At 34.6% G+C, this 21,044-nt stretch overlaps 1 protein-coding gene across 3 annotated transcripts in view; it reads right to left on the bottom strand.

Annotated features, from left to right (window-relative positions):
* The window catches only part of HOOK3 (hook microtubule tethering protein 3), an 81,855-nt gene that overhangs the window by 45,689 nt on the left and 15,122 nt on the right, over nucleotides 1-21,044 (bottom strand). For 2 of the 3 annotated variants that reach the window (XM_085213803.1, XM_085213804.1), the window contains exons 3-6: nucleotides 16,052-16,124; nucleotides 8,485-8,535; nucleotides 4,840-4,972; nucleotides 3,007-3,074 (exon numbers count right to left, since the gene is read on the bottom strand). In XM_085213803.1, the coding sequence (XP_085069929.1) occupies nucleotides 3,007-3,074; nucleotides 4,840-4,972; nucleotides 8,485-8,535; nucleotides 16,052-16,124 (325 nt within the window). Of the gene's footprint in view, nucleotides 1-3,006; nucleotides 3,075-4,839; nucleotides 4,973-8,484; nucleotides 8,536-10,085; nucleotides 10,181-16,051; nucleotides 16,125-21,044 lie in introns of all 3 variants that reach the window. The other variant, XM_085213805.1, reaches the window with a different exon arrangement.

Here is a 21,044-nt window from a genome sequence, read left to right on the forward strand (position 1 = left end):
GCTCAAACATTTATACATTTACATTTCTCTCCCTTTCTCTATCTCCTTACTTGGGATTTAGATGCAGCTATATGTTTAAATTCATCAGACAACCATGACCACATTTGTCGCTAATTGCTTAATTCTTTCCATTTTGTCGATGCATTTACAATGATAATCTACCCTGACATGAAACTCTCCACAAAATTCACAAAATCTCTCTAGAACTGAAATTAGAAAATCCCTAGCCTCAGAGCTCTCCTGAAAAATGAAGACACACCTTTTTCAATATCACACGCAGAGGCTCTCTTCTTAGTGATGTTATATATAGTTTAATTACATCATCTCTCTAGCTACTGTCTGAATGCTTTTTCAGATGACTAATAGGAATGTCAAGATTAATCAAATGCTCTTCACCTCGTTCCAGATCCAACATCACTGTTCACAAACACATTCCCTCCATGTCCCAGACAATGTCAGTAGGGACAGTAGTATGCCCTGACATTCAACATGTAATTTCTGACCACAGTACAACTTCCTTCTCAGAACTTCAGTTTAATGAGCCCTTCCCAAAACAAACACAGGAGCAATGCAATAGCCTGTACAACTTACTAGAGGCTACCCTGATGTTTCTGCTTTCTGCAGATTACTGTCAAGGAAGTAAGCTGTAGCCAATAGACATAATGCCTCTACTCTTCAGTGGGTTTTGCCATTTATCTTATGACTTCCTACACATGAGAGATCTTAGCAAAAAAGACAAAAAATAAATAAATAAAAAAAACACAGTATGTCTGAGTTTGGCATGGGCCCCTGGGTCCATCTGCTCCAATCCCTGCTCAAGCTGGAGCGCTCTACAATGAAAAGGAACAGTCTACTTAAGTTCTTGGCAGAGCAATTAATACTTCTTTCTTCTCTCCCCCCCCCCCACCTAGTTTAAATACTATTAAATAATAAAATGCTATTTTAAATGCTATTTTTTCCATTTAAGCCCAGTATTTTTTTTTCCATGAGAAAACACAGAATGGCAGGTATTTTTTTCAAAATTGTTTTCATGACTAAGATCATTTATGAAAATCACTGAAGTATCAAAAGGCATTTATACATAAAGATGAATTACATAATACATTAGTAAAGAATAGAGAAGTCTTTTTAGATACCTAATATAGAAGAAAGAGCAACTGCTTGTCAAGTACTTTGAAATGTTTGGATTAGATGACATATCAACTTTGCAGCTATGCATATATAGCTGCTCTCCTAGGCACTTCACTTTGGTTTCTCCTACACACTGCCTAGTCCAAGTCATTTAGATTCTTAGATCTGTTGTAAATCTAAGAAATAGAAAAACTCCTTAAATACAATGAAGTATCACTTCTCCAAAGTCAAAGGCTGCAGAAGCAGCCATGAAAAGTCTCCTTAGATCTAAATTCTTGTTTTCGAGGACATTTTCTGACCTCCTTGGTAAAGCACCCTCCCCTGGTAAAGACCCTCCTCACTTGCTTCTTAATACCTTACATTCTAACCAGCTAATTTTTTGGAAGACAGCATTAAAATCCATAAATGCCATACAGGTTCAATGCCTACTCATCAAATGGTAAAACTATTGGCTGCTTCAGATCCAGCTATTTTATCACATTAAGTTAGTATCCAGGAGATTTTTCAGAGAAGGAGGGAGGATGAAGGAGTATTTTCTATTTTAAGGCAGTGCAGGATAAAGTGATGCTGAAAGCCATGTTTAATAAAAGATGGTAAGAGAAAATCCAGAAAACATTACCTCACAATTTAGGGGAAAGAAAAAAAACCTGCAAAATTCAAGCAAACTAGTTGCCTGCTCTTGGCAGCACTGACCAGAAGATGATTTTGCAACAGGATTCTTTTGACAGCATTTCAGAAACACTGTCTGCAATACTATACATATATATATATATATATACATAATTGTGTGTGATATATATATATCTACGTATATATCACACATACAGAGATATATATATATACACCCACCATATATATATGTATATATACATACACATATTTGAGTTCACAAACAGCCAACAAGAAGACTATAATGATGCAGCATTAGTTGAAGTAATAATTGAGGGTGGAGTTCTCACAGGCCAAGTGATCATTCTTCCTCTCTTCAGACATTAAAGAAAAGTAAAATAGCTCAAGAGTTCAATGTTGAATGTTGTTTCTCTCATTCATGCTCAGGACAAAAAGCTATTACCGAGATTCCTGCTTCTCTGAGTGGCCTTCCATGCAGTAAACCTGCATGTACGAAGACTGATAGGCACTTCAGACATACTACAAGTCACTCAAAAGCTTCATGGCAACAGTGGTCATACTCTGGTTTACTTTACTTCTCTGATGTGCCTGCACATATCTCTAATGCAATTCACCAGTGACAGGTAACTATGAAATCTTCTTCAGCTTGATCAGAAGAACCACTGCAGTCTCAGAAACAAACCAAGTTTCCAACAGCACTTTTACAAGATAGACTATAGAACATTTGCCAGAATGTAAAAAGTTGCCGCACAAATACCTTCATTAACCTACCCATAATACTACATCTGACAAAATAATACTTAGCTAAACACTTATTTTTCTTTTCTTGTCCAGTAAAGAAAACATTAACAGTTCATGGAGTTCTGCAAAGAACTACAAAGTAGAAATTTTTAAGAAAATTTACAATACTGGCTCCTCGTATAAAATCTAGTGCACTTCAGGAGACATGGGGTAGGAAAGATAAAGGAAAGAGAACCCAAGATCAAAAATATCTAGAAGTTTCAATCTTCTAGATTTAAAGAAAAGTGGGACGTTCAAGCAGAGTTCTATGACATAAAGCATACTTAAATAACTTTTTCATAAAAAATTAAGAAGATATTTTTCAAAGTAAAATGGCAAAATCTGCATTTGTTACATTTACTTATAACTGGTTTTTTTTGTTTTTTTTTTTTTAACTGAAAAAGTATACTTTTCTAATATACTGAAAAGCTGAACTTTTTATACACTGTAGGCACTCCAGCATACCTCTTGAATTGCTGCCATGACCATATGTTGAACCGATTCTTCCATCATCATTATGGTCTGGATGTACTCTGGAAAAAAAAGAGCATTCTGGAATGTTATATACAAAACATGAGGTTGGAAGTTGCATTCCCCCTACAAAATGACTAGATGCCAGAGATTACACTGAAATGCATAAACACTGTTCAAGTGTTGCCACAAAAAAATTAAATAAGACTTTATCAGGAAATCTGGTCAGACAAGCCCAGGCTCACTGGAACACTGCATCAATGAAATAAACTATGTAATTATCATCCACATTTTTACTTCTTGTATTTTACACGATTCAGTCTCTCTTAACACTGGGTACTTGTTTAGCCTGTCCTTTTCTGCAAATTAAGATTAGTGTCCTTTCTACATCCTTATTTCAAGTCATTTTCATACCCATTCTTAGTTTGTGTTTTTATTTGTTATATCACAAATAAATTCCCCCCACCACTTCCCCCCTCCACTGTAAGTTCACGTGAGCTACGTGGTAAGTACTTCTGCAAGATGTGGCAGTGGCAGAATGACATCTGATGTTTAGACCAAGTCAAGTGATTTATGACTTGCCCAGTATGATACTGCTTCCAATCAGACATGATAATCTATACACAATACATTTTTCAACTCAATTCTTCTTCTTCAAAAAAACACTCTTCAATGATCCACTGAAGTGGGAGATACTGGGGATCAGTATCTCAAAGTGATCAATTACATGATGGCAAACCTCACACAAAATACATATAACTAGACTGCTCAGATATTTTTATATACTGTGTTTCCAATGTTCAGTCTCACAGAGCAAAAGAATTCAGTAATAAAACGTCTCAGTAATAAAACATCTCACTCGAGTGTGCCAAATAATCACTAAAAGGAAGAAAGAGAATCCTACATGAGACAGAAAGGACAGACGGCCTAATACAGAGTTATTTATATATTTGTTGAAGAAAATTACCTCTATTTTAATTAATAAGAAAGCCAGACTCTCTCTTCATCAAAAGAACAATAAAAACAATTTCAGATTAGAAAGTAAAATGATTTAGACACCTCAGAAAACTGAAACAGGTAAATCAGTTCAGAAAGCTAAGATGCACCACCATATAAAAAGACAAAGGGGTCTGAAAGCCCACCTGCCATTTTGGCAGAAAGGAAACCGCAATGACTTAATTCACAAAGATGCAAATTTTTATGCAACTTGGATGTAAATACTTAAGCATAATTTTATTTATCCACCTATTTTATACACGTGTTTCTGTGCTTCTCATTTTAAGTGTTAGGAATAAACTATAGTTTTTTTGTTATCTTACGCTGGCTTAAATTAAGTGTAATTTAGGGTAGTTAAATAACAAATACATAGTGCACCAAAATATATGGCAAGTTTAGAGAAAGAGACTTGAGGCAATAACTACTGCCTGCACAGTCCGCCACATCCTCTGCAGCATCTGCAGTAAAGTGAATGGGTCCCCGTTTTAACTGTGCAGGTGAGATAGACAGCTGGTAACACAAGAGACAAGAGAATCAAAATTGTCTTTCAGAGATGGATCAAGAATTTGCAGTTTTGGAATTCCTTTTCAGCTCAACAAATAAAACTTGAAAAATACGTAGGTGGAGAGCAAAACCTGCTTCACAGTTTGAGAATGCAAAGCCAGTGAAACTCAAAACAGAAGTTATCTGAAAGACAAAATAATGTTATCTTTGACAATATTAACTTGTCTCTAATGGCAGCCTAAGAAATATCATTTTCCCCTAAGTGATTACACAATGAGCTGGTTTTTCATTCAGTGTCTGGGAGCAAACATTTTTAAACCTTAGTACCTTGCTTCTGTTCACAATTCACAGCGCATCCCAGAATAAGCTGAAGCATTCTTCCAAGCTCTGCAGCATCAGCATGCTCTCCAATCAGGTTAACATCAGGAAGGGTGAAGTCATTTATCTGTTGCCCTAGAATCTGTATAAAGACCCAGTACACATCTGTATCAATAGACACACATATGCATAAACTTCAACATACAAAGATGATTCAGGATCAATAGGAAGTGCTCACTTCTCACTTCAGTGTAGTTTTCAATCCACCCTTAAAATAAACTAAATTGAGTAATGCCAGCTTATATAACAGACCTTTGAGTATTAAACCATCTGTAATCTTTGGTACTACTAATATTTGGAAGAACACAAACCTGTGCCAACTGATAATAAACTATTCATTATAAACTTAGTACGATTTGTTTATTCTGGATAAGAAAGTAACAAAGGCAGTCTCAAAAGATGATCCACCATTACATCTAGCTTTTTAGCTAGCATGAAACGCTTCACACAAGTCTCATATTTCATCCCACTGTAAAGCTGAAATTAAAACGTTTCACTTATACAAAACGTATCTAGCACTGATGGATGACAAATATGAGACTATAAAACACTTGATCGCTCAGTCCCACAATTCCAGTAAATTCAACCATATTTAGCAAGTCCTAGAGCTGAAAAAGCTGGTTTAATGGAAAAGAATTCAAGGTAGCAGTACAACATATAATTAAACAACCCACACACAGAAATACAAAAAAAAAACCACCATTCTGAAAAACATAAGAAAGAAAACATGTGACTTATAATTAATGTAATTTGATTTATAATTAAGAAGGATTTACATTAATGATTGTCAGTAGAAGGAATTAAATAATTCTGCTAGATTTCAAAGAGCTTTCAGGCATCTGAAAATATGAATATGAAATGTGGAATTAAATGCACCTCTGACACATTAATTGCAGATAAAAAGAAACTGTCATTTCTTAAGCAGGGAGAAATAAAGAAACAATGACTATGGGGGGGAATCAGTCTCTTGTTTGCTGAATGCTCACTCTGACTCTAACATTCAAGAAAAAAAAAAAAAAAAAAAGCAGGTAAAGGTACATATTTAAAAAAAAAAAATCCTAACACATTTATATGAAGAATACAAAGAAATCAAGCCACTAGGAAGTTTCCCAGAGCTAGGCCTTGTGCATTTGCTGTGGCTAAATTTGTTCTTGTTTTGTTTGGTTTTTCTAGTCTTCTTTTTAATTTTTCTTTTTATTTTTTTTTAATTATTATTCTTAACAGCTTTCTCAAAGCATGAGCACCAGCACAACTAAAACTCTGCATACTGGAAAGAATGTATGAATTGTATCAAAATACTTTCTTTACGTCATTCTAGTGAGAAAACAAGAATTCTATGAACACGTCAAACACAAAAATATTACCATTGTATTTAGACTATGTAATAACAAAGTAAAACACGATATTATTTGAATGATTCAAGCCTGGTACGTGTTTACGTGTTCATTAGTATTCCCTGAATTTCTTTAAAATGCAATGCCAAATTCAATAATAATATAACTGCTTTCTGCTTAATGACAATATAATTGCTGTTGAGAAATGCTGCAGGGAAAAAGCATATCAGCAAACACCATAACGAAATATGGGAACTAAGCATAAAAAATAGAGGATTTTGCAATAAACACGAGATAAGTTATACTGCAATAACAATGAAATAACAACCAAATCTCAAATAAGTATCTTAAGAGGGGAAAAAGCTCCTTCCTCCACTTATTTTCAAAAAAAAGTATAAAAGACTTCTACAAAGAGAATGAAAGTTTCAGTATGAGAGCAGTAGAGTCCTGCAGCAAAATTACTGGGGCATCACAAAGCATGCAAGTCATAAATGAGTACCTTTGGCTTCTTGCTCTTCCATGCCATAAGTGACAAAGAGAGCAAAGCATAATAGCTATTGAAAGACTGTCCTGCTTGCTGTGGTATTTTTTTTTATTCTAAAAATTTACATATTGTGTTTTCAAATCTTTACATCAGACAAAATTCATATATGTTCACGTTAAGATGTACGCTGTGGAGAAGGCGCCTGATAGGAGGAGGAAATCAGGTTAACGAAGACAAAGGATTTACTGTAAAATCCAGATTGTCTCCAGTATCACTACCAACATTGCATCGGCAGAAAAAAAGCAAACAAAAAATCTAGTCAAACCTTCAAATGTGTCAAACCTACTTTGAGAACTTAATCTAAATCAGGTCAAAAGTTGGTGACCTAATGAAGCAGTAAAGTTTTCAAGAACTTAATCATCCTGTCTTCCCATCACACAAAAAGAAACTGACATCACTTTGACATAGTAATATTAAGTTTCTGTAACAAAGAACTTATTTCGTTCTTCCTAAAGTGATCTGCTGTGAGCACTTTGCTTCCTGAGACCTGCACTGTCTGGAATGGACCCATGCTGTAGCAGATTTTGAAGAACAGTGGCTCACAGGAGTCCACATGGTGTGAGAGGCACACCAGGCTGAAGCAGATGAAAAGCATGAGGAGGAAGAAGCTCGTAATAGGGCAGAGCATCATGGACTGACCACGACTCCAACTCCTATGCCTCTATGCCTGTTAGGGCAGGGGAACATAGAACTGAGACAGAAGTAGAGCCCAGGAAGCGAGGAGACAGGAAGAAATTACTTTCGGTTTCCTCTTCGTTCTCACCGCTCAACACTGTTACTAATTGGTAATAAATCACACTAATTTTAGCCAAGATGAGCCTGTTTGACTGTGATGGTAATTGCTGAGTGATCTCCTCCTTATCTCAAACTATTAGCTTTTTTCATGGTATTTTTTCCCCTTGCTCTTCTGGGTAGGGGGAGTAGTAAGAGCAGCCTGGTGGGTACCTGGCAGCCAGCAAAGGTCATCTTATCACACAACCAATTTTTCAAAACTAATTTAGAGCCTGTATATGAACTTATCAACCTAACTTCTCTCTCTCAAAATCTGTTAATTTTTAAAGACTTATGTTTTTTAACTAATACCTTCCTCACCAAAGTATTTACAGATAGCTAACAGTGGATTTTTCTTTATTTTTGAATGTATAAATTAGGGATTTTACATTGCAGTCTGTATTGAACAATTTGCTTTAAAATATCACTGAAGCTAAAAGCAAAATTTAACTGAAAATTCACCACTGAAAAATATTTTATTGTTTCTTCTCAGAAGCAATTCATTCTGACTTTGCTAATAAAGAACACAATGGGCTGACTCCACTATCTCAGGATTAAAATATTTCATTAACAACTGTAATGCAAGCTGATACTACAAATATTCTTTCCTTTCCCTCCTCAAGGAAAAAAAAAAAAAAAAAAAACAACCACAAGAGGTAGTCTCTAACTGATACAGAGATATCTGAAGTACTTTTTAAGACCAACATTGGAAGAGTCAAAGACATCTACTGTTTTATGACAATATTTCCAAGTCAGATTTCTCTGAAAGCTCTTAAGGTGGCAGATAAAGCAGGGTTACAGGAGAGGCAATGACACACAATGTATATCAAACATTTTGAAAGATAAAGTCAGAACTCAATGCATCCATAATATAGTTTATCATTAACCAAACTAAATTAAGTATGTAACAGAAAGAACACAAAAATTACATTGAACTGTTCTTACCTCATGGTTGTAATCCAATATCCCTTTTAAAATTTTTTTCAGGTTGCTTACCTATTTGTCAAGAAGAAGAAGAAAATGCAATAAATGCAGACAACAAATCACAGAGACAGAATCATGAGAGGCAATCACAGAACAATCATGCAAAAGAATTGTACAATCATCTCTTTGCATGATAAAATTCTGTCTAAACGTCTTAAGTTAGAATTAAGGAAATTACGCAGTATTCTCTTGTGATCAGACTGACACAAATCTTTATGAATATATATAACATATATAAGTTTAGGAAAAATAACACAGAGTCTTAGTCTTTAGATTCTAAAGCATGAATCTTCTTTTGAATACTTGGTTATCTTAATATATATATATATTTTTCTGTAAATTGAAAAAAAATCCTCTTTCTTTTCTTAAAGTATTCCGTGATCTACTTATGTAGAGGTAAATCCCTCCTTCCAAACGAGTATCAGTTACTGCTCAATACCTTTGTTTAGAACATATGTAAGCCTAATTTATTAATGTTCTCATTAATTATTCCTCCAGTTCTTTAATTTGTGTTTGTTTCTCCTTTGAACGCAGTTCCTTCCAATCAAATGTCTGCCTTACAGTATCAAGGCAAAATTTACACTTCTCAGCAATGCCTCCAGAGTCATACAAAGATAGCTTCTGTTCCATCTGCAAAACCAATGGCATCAGTTAAATATCTCTTGCTGTACAGAATCTATGCTACACTTCTCCAGTATTGAAGGCTTTCACTCTCTTTTTGGCAAAAACCCAGTTAGATCAAGTACTGGAGATTGTGAAGAAAGCCATAAAAACTGACAATTGATCTCATAAGTGATGTTTAAAAAAATACGTATTTTTCGAAAGTAATCTGTATAGATTCCAAGAATGTCCAACTATATAAACAAGAAATTCAACTAAAAGAAGCAGTGCATTATTTCCTATGATAGGAAGTCTACAAACAGGTTCTGTAAAGACTGAGCGGAAATGAGACGGTGGCTAAAGAACTGAATAATCACATCCCAATTCTATTCATCTTATCTTAGACATGAGCAGCATAAGAATTAGGATTCACAAACTACTCTTGCTGACAACAGTACCCATAGTACCAAACTGTGAGACTGTAACGGAGGAAGAAAAATGAAAACATATCAAACCTCAACTGCAATTACTTCTATATTCTTGAATATATTCTGGAAATATCCAATAAAGAAGTTCTGTCAGTGGATTGAATCTACCTTCCAAAAAATCTGAGAAAACACTATGGAACACAGTTTGGAGGCATGATACTGAAGTCTAGGGACAAACTCAACACTTCAACATTCAACAGTTAGACAAAATGAGATGACTGAAACAAAACATATTTTCTATGGAGAAAGAAATAGGCTACACATGATAACACAAAACATCTACTAGCACCAAAGAAATCATAGCCAGATCTCCAGGGCTATGAACAATTACAACCAAAGTCCACAATAGATTTAAGATTTTAAAGAAATACAAATCATTTAATTTTTATATCAAATCACCATAATGAATACGGCACTGATTGGCATAATAATTTTCAAACTTGATTCATTAAAATCTTCCAGTATGTAGTTTACCTGAGTCTGCTGCAGAAAGTGCCACAGAAACCCAAGGGCCATGTTGTAGAATTTAAGTCCAGTTTACCGAAGAGAACATTGTGAGGAACCTTGAACTTGAACATAATCCCAGAAATGAGAAACAAAATGGAATGTCCTAGCCTAGAAAATACTTGCCTTCCCCTTTTCCTGTGAGCTTTGTTTGAATTAATGCTTTAAGCTTAAGACATTTTATCTTCCTCTATATTTATTTCATAGAGCTTAATTCTGTGATGATGTAACAAGATCAGTATTGATCAAAATCTGTCATGAATACTACTGTATATGACAGCATCTTCAGAAAAAGAAAACAAAATGAAAAAAATATTGTATTTGAGGTCCCACTTTATTCAATCAAGAGTATCAAGAGAATTTGCTTTCAGGAGTTAACTACATCAACTTTGTATCAGGCAGACAATCAGACAGTTATAAAGCTAAAAGAGCTTCTTTATAGACTGGCTTGAACTTAACAATGATCTTCAGTACTGCTAGGGGAGTTCTCTCTTTTGATTTCATTTTACTTGTATGCAGTGAATACACTTAGATGGTCCTACTGCCAGAGGCAGAGAATCGCAGCAAACCACCACAAACGCCTTCTGTTTTGAGATTCAACTCGGACAATCCTTTAACACTTGCCAGGCCATAGCATAATCTCTTACAAGAAAGATTTCAAACAGAGATGAGTGAAAATGCACAGCAGATGTAACAGAGAAAAGCAAAGGAAAGCGTTAAAGATTATTAATTCTAGAATTCTAGCAAGTGATGGTTTGTAAGTTTTTCTTTTTTCCTCTTTTTTTTCTTAAGGACAAAGAAGAATAATACAACTCGTTAACACAGACTATTAAATCATGCAATAGCAGAACACAACAGATACTATTTCCAATACAGATCGACACTATAAAGTGTCTTACAATTCTTTGGAGATGAGCTCACAAGCACATGGGATCCCTATTTGGTTCCATCAGCAACCTAACCGATTTCACTAATATCCACTGCAGATTTGTGTTGACATTCCTCATGTTCAGTGATCACTGACCAGTCAGTGACAGCCATGTTGGCTGTTGTACAGCATTACATAGTTATTATATGCTATATGAGACCAACCCTTACTCTGCAGTATTAACCTGATAAACTGACTAGAATGAAAGCAGATATGATTTCCCTCAAGGTTACTAAAGAAAACACATAATCTGACACTGCAAGGCATAAGTTTGTGAGGTGGGTAATGGTGGAAATGGTTTTCTTCTCACCTGTCATATGAAATTATTATTTTTACTGATCTCCAACTTACACATTGATTCCAAATTGAAGGTCTGTAAGGATAATATGCCTAGATTTCTCTCCTTTGGAGTATAGCTGACCAACACAAGAAAAGTCTAATGTATGGACAGTGGAAATGCTGTTCAGCTTGTGATTACTGACAAAAAGTAGTCAGGTGTTATTTAACCTCCCATTTACTCTTTAGTATTTTGACAGCTTGTTCCTAAGTTTGTATTTATCCTTTTAACATACATATGTCTGAAATTCTGTTTATAGTGAAGACTCCATGTAAATTAATCTATCCTTGTACGTTTCTGTACGAAGTGTCTAAATGGGAATCCCAGTGTTCTGAGATGCTGTTCTACAGTATCTCTCCTGGATAATTATGCACAGAGGAATTTCCCCTCACATAGTTTATAATCAACAACCTTATAACCTCTAGAAGTGTTACTAGGGCAGACTTACAGTGGCAAGAGAATTCTTAATCATTCAGCTACAGAAATCTGACTAAACTCCCTGGTTGCATATAAAAAAAAAGTGTATGCATAGTTTCCACCACATTAAGTTTCTGCCTTAAACTGCATTCTGTCTCTTCTCTGTTATAAGTGGGGCCCAGAGAGAGACTGTGCAATTAGCATCATGGGTTATCCCCCTCCTGCTGTTTTGTGAGAAAGGAAATCACAAGAACAGATACAAGAACATCCTTGAGTTAAGGGGGGAGGGAAAAAAAGAATAGAAAGAAAGAACAGAGAAAAATGTATCTTATTGCTTATTATCTTTTGCTTATTATCTTTTCCACAGAAATAAAAGCTGTCTTTTAAGTATGTCTATAATCCCCACTCTTTTCACGTAGAAGCACACTCATATGACAGACATGACAGCACATTCTATCTTTATCAGAAGAAAAATAGAAACACAACAAAAAACTAAAAAGGCTGCTCATGAAGAAGTGCTCCCTTTCTTACAGAGAACATGAAAGTATCAGGACAACTGTACACAGAAAGCTAGCTTCCATAACTATACCAGTTGTCCTAGCTTGTATTGTGGAATAATTCAGTACAACCATAATTCTACTACTGCAGGGAGTCAAAGATAAACCTTGTAGATCAGGTTAGTTGGATTACAGCACTAAACACCCAGCACTCGAATTTCACTGATGATTCTATTTTGCAATATTCTATTGAATACAAGGCATTCAAACTGTACTCATTGCAGAAAATCTAGCAAATCATTTGAGCATGCTATTCAGAAGTCAAATTCAGCTTACTGCTGGAAACATGGATAAAATTGTATTTTAAACTGATGCTGCAGTCTGAATGCTTAAAGCAAAAGACTGGAAGACAAAGTCAGAGACCATGCACAACAAAGTATTTTCTGCTTATTCCAAGGCAGGCACGGCCCACAGGGAACGGAAAGGGGGAGGTTTTCCTACAGTTCAGTCAAATAATATATTCAGTAATTACCAAAAAAGAAAAAAAAAAAAAACTGACACGTATGTATGAAACAGTTACTGGTTAAAATTTCTGTTCTGTTACTGATATTTCTGTACTATTTGAAGCGGAACTATTCTTGGTTCTTCATTCCTGCAAAATTTTTTTTGCAACAGATTTATATTCTATGCAGTTCTGTAGTTTCAGTGAATACTGTTTTGTCTTCAAAATGGTATCCTCTTCAGTATGAAATACTAATCCGTACACAGTTTCATCTCCAGCCATACTAAAACATTCAGCTTTTCCTGATACATATCAGGAAAGAGATATATATATATATATATATATATATATATATCTCTTATAGAGATATATATATATATATTATATATATAAATATATATATATATTAATATATATATATATTATTATATAATAATATATATATATATTATTTTATTATATATATATATATTAATATATAAATATATTATATATATATATATATATATATTATAGAGATATATATATATCTCTTTATATATATATATATAATAATATATATAGTATTATATATATAATATATATATAAATATATATAGTATATATATATATATATATATATTATATATATAATATATTATTATATTATATATATATATATATATATATATATTATATATAATATATATTATTATATAATAATATATATATATAGTAATATATATATAAATATAATATATAAATATATATATAATATATATTATATATAATATATATTATATATAATATATAATATATATATATAATATATATATATAAATATATATATAATATATATATAAATATATATAGTATATATATAAATATATATAGTAAAAAGTATTATATATATATATATATATATATATATAATATATATATATATATTTAACAAATACATAAAACTGCAGTTAGAACAGGAAGGGGTTTTGGTTACACAAAAAAAAAAAACAAAACTGCAGAACTGCATTGATGCATGCTGTTCCCCAGAAATTTTAACCCCAAATATTGGACAAGCTGCTTCTGTATAAACACAGTAGATAGAGAGATCCGGTCAGCTATAATACATAGAATGCTAGCTGACTGCTGCCTACTTTGCAAGCCCCAGAATTCTAACATTTCACATAGATGGACCTCCATCTGAGAGTTAGACTACATCATTTCCTTAATGCCTCTATTCAAAGTGGATAGGAGAGCCTTATGCAGAATGATACAGCCCACCTTATCACTGTTTTATGATGTAGAATTACACACACATTTTGTTTTAAGCCTATTTCCTCTACTAGACTGGCTCCTTTATACACTTCATAATACTGAGAGCATAATACTATGACTATTATACCATGCAGTTTTGGAAGCAGAGAGCAACCATGCTTAGCAGTAAGAATATACTTTGTCTCATTATCCCTACTTGCAAGGTACTGAGTTAACCCAGTAAGAATTTTTCATATGCTTCTTAAAATATTAAGGTAAATTACATTAAGGAAGCACACAAAAACATGATGTCTACATTTAAAGACTAGTGACAAACCAGCAGGAGTTTACAGATTAAAAAAAGCTCCTGCGAGCAAGGCTACGAGTCACTGACACATGAACAGCTGAAGAACTAAACTACTGTTTACATATAAAGAAGAACAGCTGACAAAATATGGCATTACTTTTATGGTTAAAAATTGGGAATTAAAACAATACTCATAACATTTAATATTATTCATGGTTGGGGAAATGGAATATGAAAAACCTGTGCAAAAAAAGCTGTAGTATACTCTTATTTGAATGAAGAAGCATAATCAATCTTCAGTTCTTATTTACACGGAAATATGAATAACAAGAAGGAATGATATCAGCAATGAACTGAAATTTGAGATGATGTTTACGCGGATTTCAGTCACACAGTAAAGTTTGATTGAATGATTGCCTGGTCTTTCTGCTATGTTCACACCTGCTAAGATTTAGAACCTGCTACATTAGTAGATGATTAAGAAAAAATCTTCCTCAGCCTCCCTCGAAGAGTTAGAGAAGCTGCACTATCTTAAACCAACTGAAATGCTCTTATAGTGAGCGGTTCTCAAACCATTTTTCTCCAAACTTCACAGCCAAAATTTTAATATTCCTTAGAAAGCCACAGAATGATGTTAGGGAAGAGTTAAACCTTGTTATCAGATGTTCACTTGCAGTTCCACACCCTGTTAGATAAACCATTCTAGAGTACAGACATGCAAATTACTGGCCAGGCAGAAGGAACCACACTGACAAGTTTACTGACAAGTTTACTGACAACACACATGCAGCAATACTCTTCATCCCTTCCTCAGGCAGCTCTTGCCAGTGCCTCTCCCCTCTGTTCAGCCCAACAATGTTGATAAGCCTGTAAGCGCTAGAGCATTTCACAGTTGCAGCCCTTTCCCAGATGTTTAGAAGGGCTCTTGAGAAGCCAGGAAAAAAAGAAAAGTATTTATGGCAAACTCCATCTAACAGGGAAAAAAAAAAAATCAGAAAGAAATCAGGCTAGAAATGGCAACTCAGAAAGGTACATGCATTATTCTATGGACAAATCCAGCCAGAAACAAGACTAATATCCACACATAAAACTATGTTTTTCAGGTTTTATACCAAACACTGCAAAGCTTCACCAATGTAAATTCTATTGACTGTAAGACTCAAATACCAAGTAATACAAATGACCTAGCAAATAGGCTGTGGAACGCTGCACACTGACTTACAAACAAAACAACACACACATACACACGCACACACACAAAAGTATCATCTCCTCTCCTAAAATTCAGTTGCTGTGCAAAGTAAAATAAAATAACATTTTCTCATTTTTATTTAAATCAATCGATTACCGGTCTGCTATTTTCTGCAGTTGTTTCTCAGAGCTTTTTTTTTTTTTTTTAAAGAAAAGTTACTTTCACACTTAATAGTAAAAAAAACTTTCATATTTTTGTGTTTTTCAAATGTTAACTTAAGCATGAAGTTTATTTTAATATTTTTTCTTTTACATTACTGAAACAAACTTACAAATTCAAAATGTTTTCTTCGCTCAACTGTGCAAAGCTACATCAGCGTAAAAAAATAAGTACAATAAAAGCCATCCTAAATTCAACGTATGATGAAGCAACATCTTAAATCTAAAAAAAAATGCTTTTATTAAAACACAGTACTGTATTAAGAACTGAAATGCAGATTTGAGAAGCAAAATAAGTAAAATACCTTTAACCTCCAGTTATCTCCTACTTCTGTTTTGATCCTGTTTAACCAGTTTTCATCAAAGTACACTGGGTCTCTGAAATACAAAAAGTAGAGTATTTGTTAAAAACAGTTCCAGAAACTAGGAATATACCTTAGCAATTAAGCTCCTATCGCACACTGAGGTTACCCAAATGTCTGCCTACCTGTGCATTCTATATATGGCCTATACAAAGACCACCCCTACTGCTCCGCAGCACAGCTCCATTTGTGTGCCATGAGTAGGTCATGCTTTGGAAGAAGCTGCTGGACTTGGAGTGCATTTCATCAGTTCTCCCTATCTGTAAGTTCTTCCTCTTATTTCTCAGCTGGCACTGGAGTAGAGCTTGTTTGCATTGCTTCAAGCGTACAAAAATACTTATTTCTCACATATTACAGATTCCTACAGCTCTATTCTGATTGTAAATCCTCTCCTTCTAAATGGAAAGCCTGAGAATGTACAATGTATGCTCTACACATACACTGAACAGTTTAAAAGCACCTCCAGAGTTAAGTCTTTTCTATCAAGAATACACTTCTCTATTATTTAATTTAATACATACTATCAGTTTTTGCAAATCTCTTTCCACAGTAACCCTTGGCTAATAATTTTGTGAATGCCTTTTTTTTTTTTTTTAAATCAGTTTTTCTGCTGTCTGCACTCTTGACAATGTAATCAAGATACAGACAGAGAAAAGAAGAATGCCAACTGCTTGTAAAGTATATTTTTATTTCCATAAATTTCCTTCCTTCCCTACAGGCACTTCCTCTTAGCTGTTTGTTCAAGGCAATTCATAGGAGTCTCCTGCCCCTAGTAAGGAAAAACCCATATTTCAGACAAAAAAATGAAAGAGCTAGGGAAGAAAACTTTTTTTTTTCCCTTTTTCTTTTCCTTTTTTTTTTTTTTTTTTTTTTTTTTTTTTTAAGAATAAGACTTAAGAGTCAGTGTGGTAAACAAGATTAGAGTCTCACAGCAAGTATTTTAACTTCTGGAATTACAATGCTGCACTTGCTGCAAAGTACTATTAGATTTACAGCTGTATCCTTCAAAGATAAAAGGGTTCTACACTGAACCCTTTTTTATTTTTTCTTTTTAGGGGCAAGATGGCATGAGAAAAAAAAAAAAAAAAAAAAAGGCAAGCCTGGACATTCAAACAACATCTCTGCGATCATACGATCATATATGCAGCAGATCAGCAACTGTATCAGTGACTATATTAGGGCCCAGTTTGAAGACGTATCTTGCTCCTGATTCATCACCTCTTCTGTATTCTATTTTCTACACAATGTCTTCTTCACAATGTACCAAGGTCTTTAAATATTCCATCAACATACTCCAGTGGAGAGAAATCATAAACAGCAACATTTCTTTACTGACACATTTCAACTATTATTTTTACATTCTTTTACAGACTCTGGTGAAGATCATGACATACATCTTTTCCTCTGACATACCATCTGCAAATGTATAGCTGGAAGAAAGGAATTACTAGTTAAATCAATGACTCCAAATTGCTCCTATTCGAAAACAGTACAGTTCTAGCACAGACAACAAAACCTAAAAGCATGAAACAGAAAAAACAATGTCTTATCCAGAGTTTCATCTGTTTTGAAGTAGACATTTTCCAAATACCTTTTGAATGACCTCTCTGCCCTCAGAGACCAGTAAGTCTAAGCACGAAATTAACTCAATACATACTGGATCAACCAGAGATGAGAAAAGTTCATGTTCATGTTTTACATTAAATAAACTTATCACTTTGCAAAAGGTCTTTATTTGCTTAATTTTCCAATTACAAAAAGATCATTTGAAAAAAACTTGTGAGCTGAAAACACACAGACCTGTTTGAACTGCTTCGACTGGAACTCTGGTGTTCAAAAAGGACTCTAATGTATTTTGGATTAGTACTCTGCCAATCACAAGCAGGCTGTGCTCAGAGACCAACAGCTAACAAATGTTTACCCAGCTCTGTAAGAAAGCAGGTATCTGTGCCTCACCAGCAAAAAAAAAAAAAAAAGAAAAAAAAAAAAAAAAGGATCACTGGGTCCTTCTTAAGGACTATATCTCATTATTTTATTGATTATAGTTGGTCACAAATTTCAGCTGCTTCAACACCAGAGTGCCATGAATATATCAAATTCTTGATTTACCATTTTAACTGTAAATAATTACTTTTATAAGCATAAAGAATTGTCTGCAAGCAGAATCCTACTGAGTGACTAGCAGGACAATGCTACATACTCCATCCTCAATAATAAGGACATAACAGAGGAAGAATCACAATATTTTATTATCACCTCCAGCTCTGGATGTCTGTACATCAACAGCAAATGAAAAAATATTGCCAGTTACTACTGCAATTAAAGTAACACATGCAAATGTGCTTACTTTCTTAATGAGGCTTTGTGCTGCCTACACTCTTAAATCATCAGACAAACTTGGAGAAGATCCCTGGCAATTACATCTGAAGTAAGTGTGGTAGCCGTTTTCCACAGATGTCTTCGGTTTTTAATTTTAATGGATACTCTCATGGAGAACCCAAAGTCCAGAACCTGGTAAGCAACCCATTCTATATCACAACAGCAGTAAGAACAGTGTCATCAACTCCCTCATTTTAATCCATGTTACATAGTAATCAGATGCATAGTACAAAAACATTTTGCCAGGTTGGCACCAACAATCAAGGAAATTTAGAATGATCACCCCTTTTCTCATGTATGCATCACCTCAGAATTATTCCATGTGTGTTTTTATAATTTTAGTTCTGCCCTCAGAATTCCTGTTATGGTTCAGAATCAACATTAACAGCAGTACTTTTCTCCATATTGAACCAATAAAATTAACCATCTGTAACCAAAAGTACCCATTAAAATTTCTAGAAATACTTTTTTATAAAAAGGTTTCCAGACACTTTTCCCAAAGCTTTGCTAGCTCATTCACCACTTTAGTTGCAAACAAGTCTTCCTCTGCTGAAACTTTGGTAATCATGAGTCAATCATATTCGGAGCTCTCGAGCTCCCTTTGTCACATCATAGGGAAAGATGCTGTCATTTCTTACAACAATGTTTGAAAAAACATCACCCAAGCAAATACAGAAATTTATAGCAGAGAACTGAGCAGCCAAGATAAGAAAGTCTACCAGTTCCGTGTGAAGATATACTGTACTAAACAAGGAAGCTGAAAACTCACTGGAGCACCACTGTTTCTTTGAGATTATGTGCTTGTATTCAGCACTTTGAACAGAGAAGTTTCTTGAACCTATATCCAAAGTTGGGGAATCTGCTGCACTAGATAACTTACCAAATTTATAAAAGCATTTGTGTATCAACTGATTGCTGCTTACCCTCTCAACAGCACTGCAGGTAATTGGGACTTTTCTTTAGAGCAGAAGATACTTATGCTGTTGCCAATAGTGTTACCACTTCATGTGATGCCACTTGTAGCAGTGCTCTACCACATCCAACTTATTTTGTATGCAAATTTTCCTTTATTTAAGCAACCATCTCTCGAAATCATAGATGTCAGAGACAGAAATATTCTTTGAAAGACAAGAAAACCAGCCCACTGAGCATAACACCTGATTATTACTCACTTTAACAGTGGTGCGGCAAACTGCTTTAAGAAGTATCTGTTTACTGAAAAGATCCCTCTAGAAAGAGCATATAAAAGCATGGTTTTTGTATTTCACATGTGTCAAAACATACACAGCATGCTGCAATGTGTAATATCACAAATGAATAATTCAGTAAGAGGCATACAACGCACAGACTACAATCAAAATACTAAAAGAAGAGGAACACTGAACAGTTTTCAGAATGGGATAAAAAGAAAATTTTGCTTTTCTGGGGATATCAGTGGACAGTAGGAAACAGATGAATTCTTCTCCATTAGCACAGGAGAATTCCTTTCATTCACACTCTAACGTGAAATTCAAACATAAAGGTTTTACAATAAAAACAAAGAAAGTGTCTTTCACTGTTTTCACCAAGACCTGTTTATTAACGTCAGAATCTGTAAGTAAAACACTCATGCTTGCTTACATAAATCACAGTTCTGCCATATGATGCTGCACACTATGCTCTTGAATAGCTTCTGAGCTACTCCCTCTGAGTAATTCCCTCTTCTTCATGCAGCCTCTTAGAGTAAATTTATGCAGAAAATTCTGCTATATGAGCTGACATTTCTGCAGAATGGTCTCTACTTACAAACACAGGCTACTACCTCGGTAAAAGTATTGAGGAAAAACATGAATCAAGCCCCCTTCTCAACAGCTGATACAAGGTATGGTTTGTTATTTTTTTTTTAATTCTCTGAAACATCCTCAACATAAACTAGTGCCAACTTCAACTTGTTGGAACATTGCCTGTTCTTGTAAGTATCGATGGACACCCTTTCCACTAAAGTGCAGGTTAAACAAACAAACAAACAACAAAAAAAAAACCAATAGAGAGGTTAGACACTCAAAGTTTTCAAGTAAATCTTAAAAATTTCAAGAACAAAGCCATCCTTACTCTCCTACGGAAGTATATCCAGACAACCAGATAAGGCCAACGCCTTTCGGATTTCATTAGAACTCCGCCTCATTCAATTTGAGTTCATCAATGACTGCATTTGCTTACCAAGTGCTGGGTCCTGCACTTCGGCAACAACAACCCCAGACAATGCTATGAGCTTGTGGCAGATGGCTGGAAGACTGTAGAGCAAACAGACCTGGCAGTATCAGTCAACGCTTGGCTGAACATGAGTGCTCCAGGAGTGCACTTGGGTGGTCAAGAATGCTGACAGCATCATGGTTTGTATCAAAAATAGTGTTGCCAGCAGGAAAATAGAAGTGATCAGCCCCTGTGCTCAGCTCTGGTAATGGCATACCTTGAATACTGTGTTTAATTTTAGGCCTCTCACTACAAGAAAGACATTGAGGTGCTGGAGTGTGTTCAGAGAAGGGCAGTGAAGCTGTGAGAGGTCTGGAGCACAAGC

The sequence above is a fragment of the Meleagris gallopavo genome, chromosome Z (assembly GCF_905368555.1).
Source record: "Meleagris gallopavo chromosome Z, MGAL_WU_HG_1.1, whole genome shotgun sequence".
Lineage (NCBI taxonomy): Eukaryota > Metazoa > Chordata > Aves > Galliformes > Phasianidae > Meleagris > Meleagris gallopavo.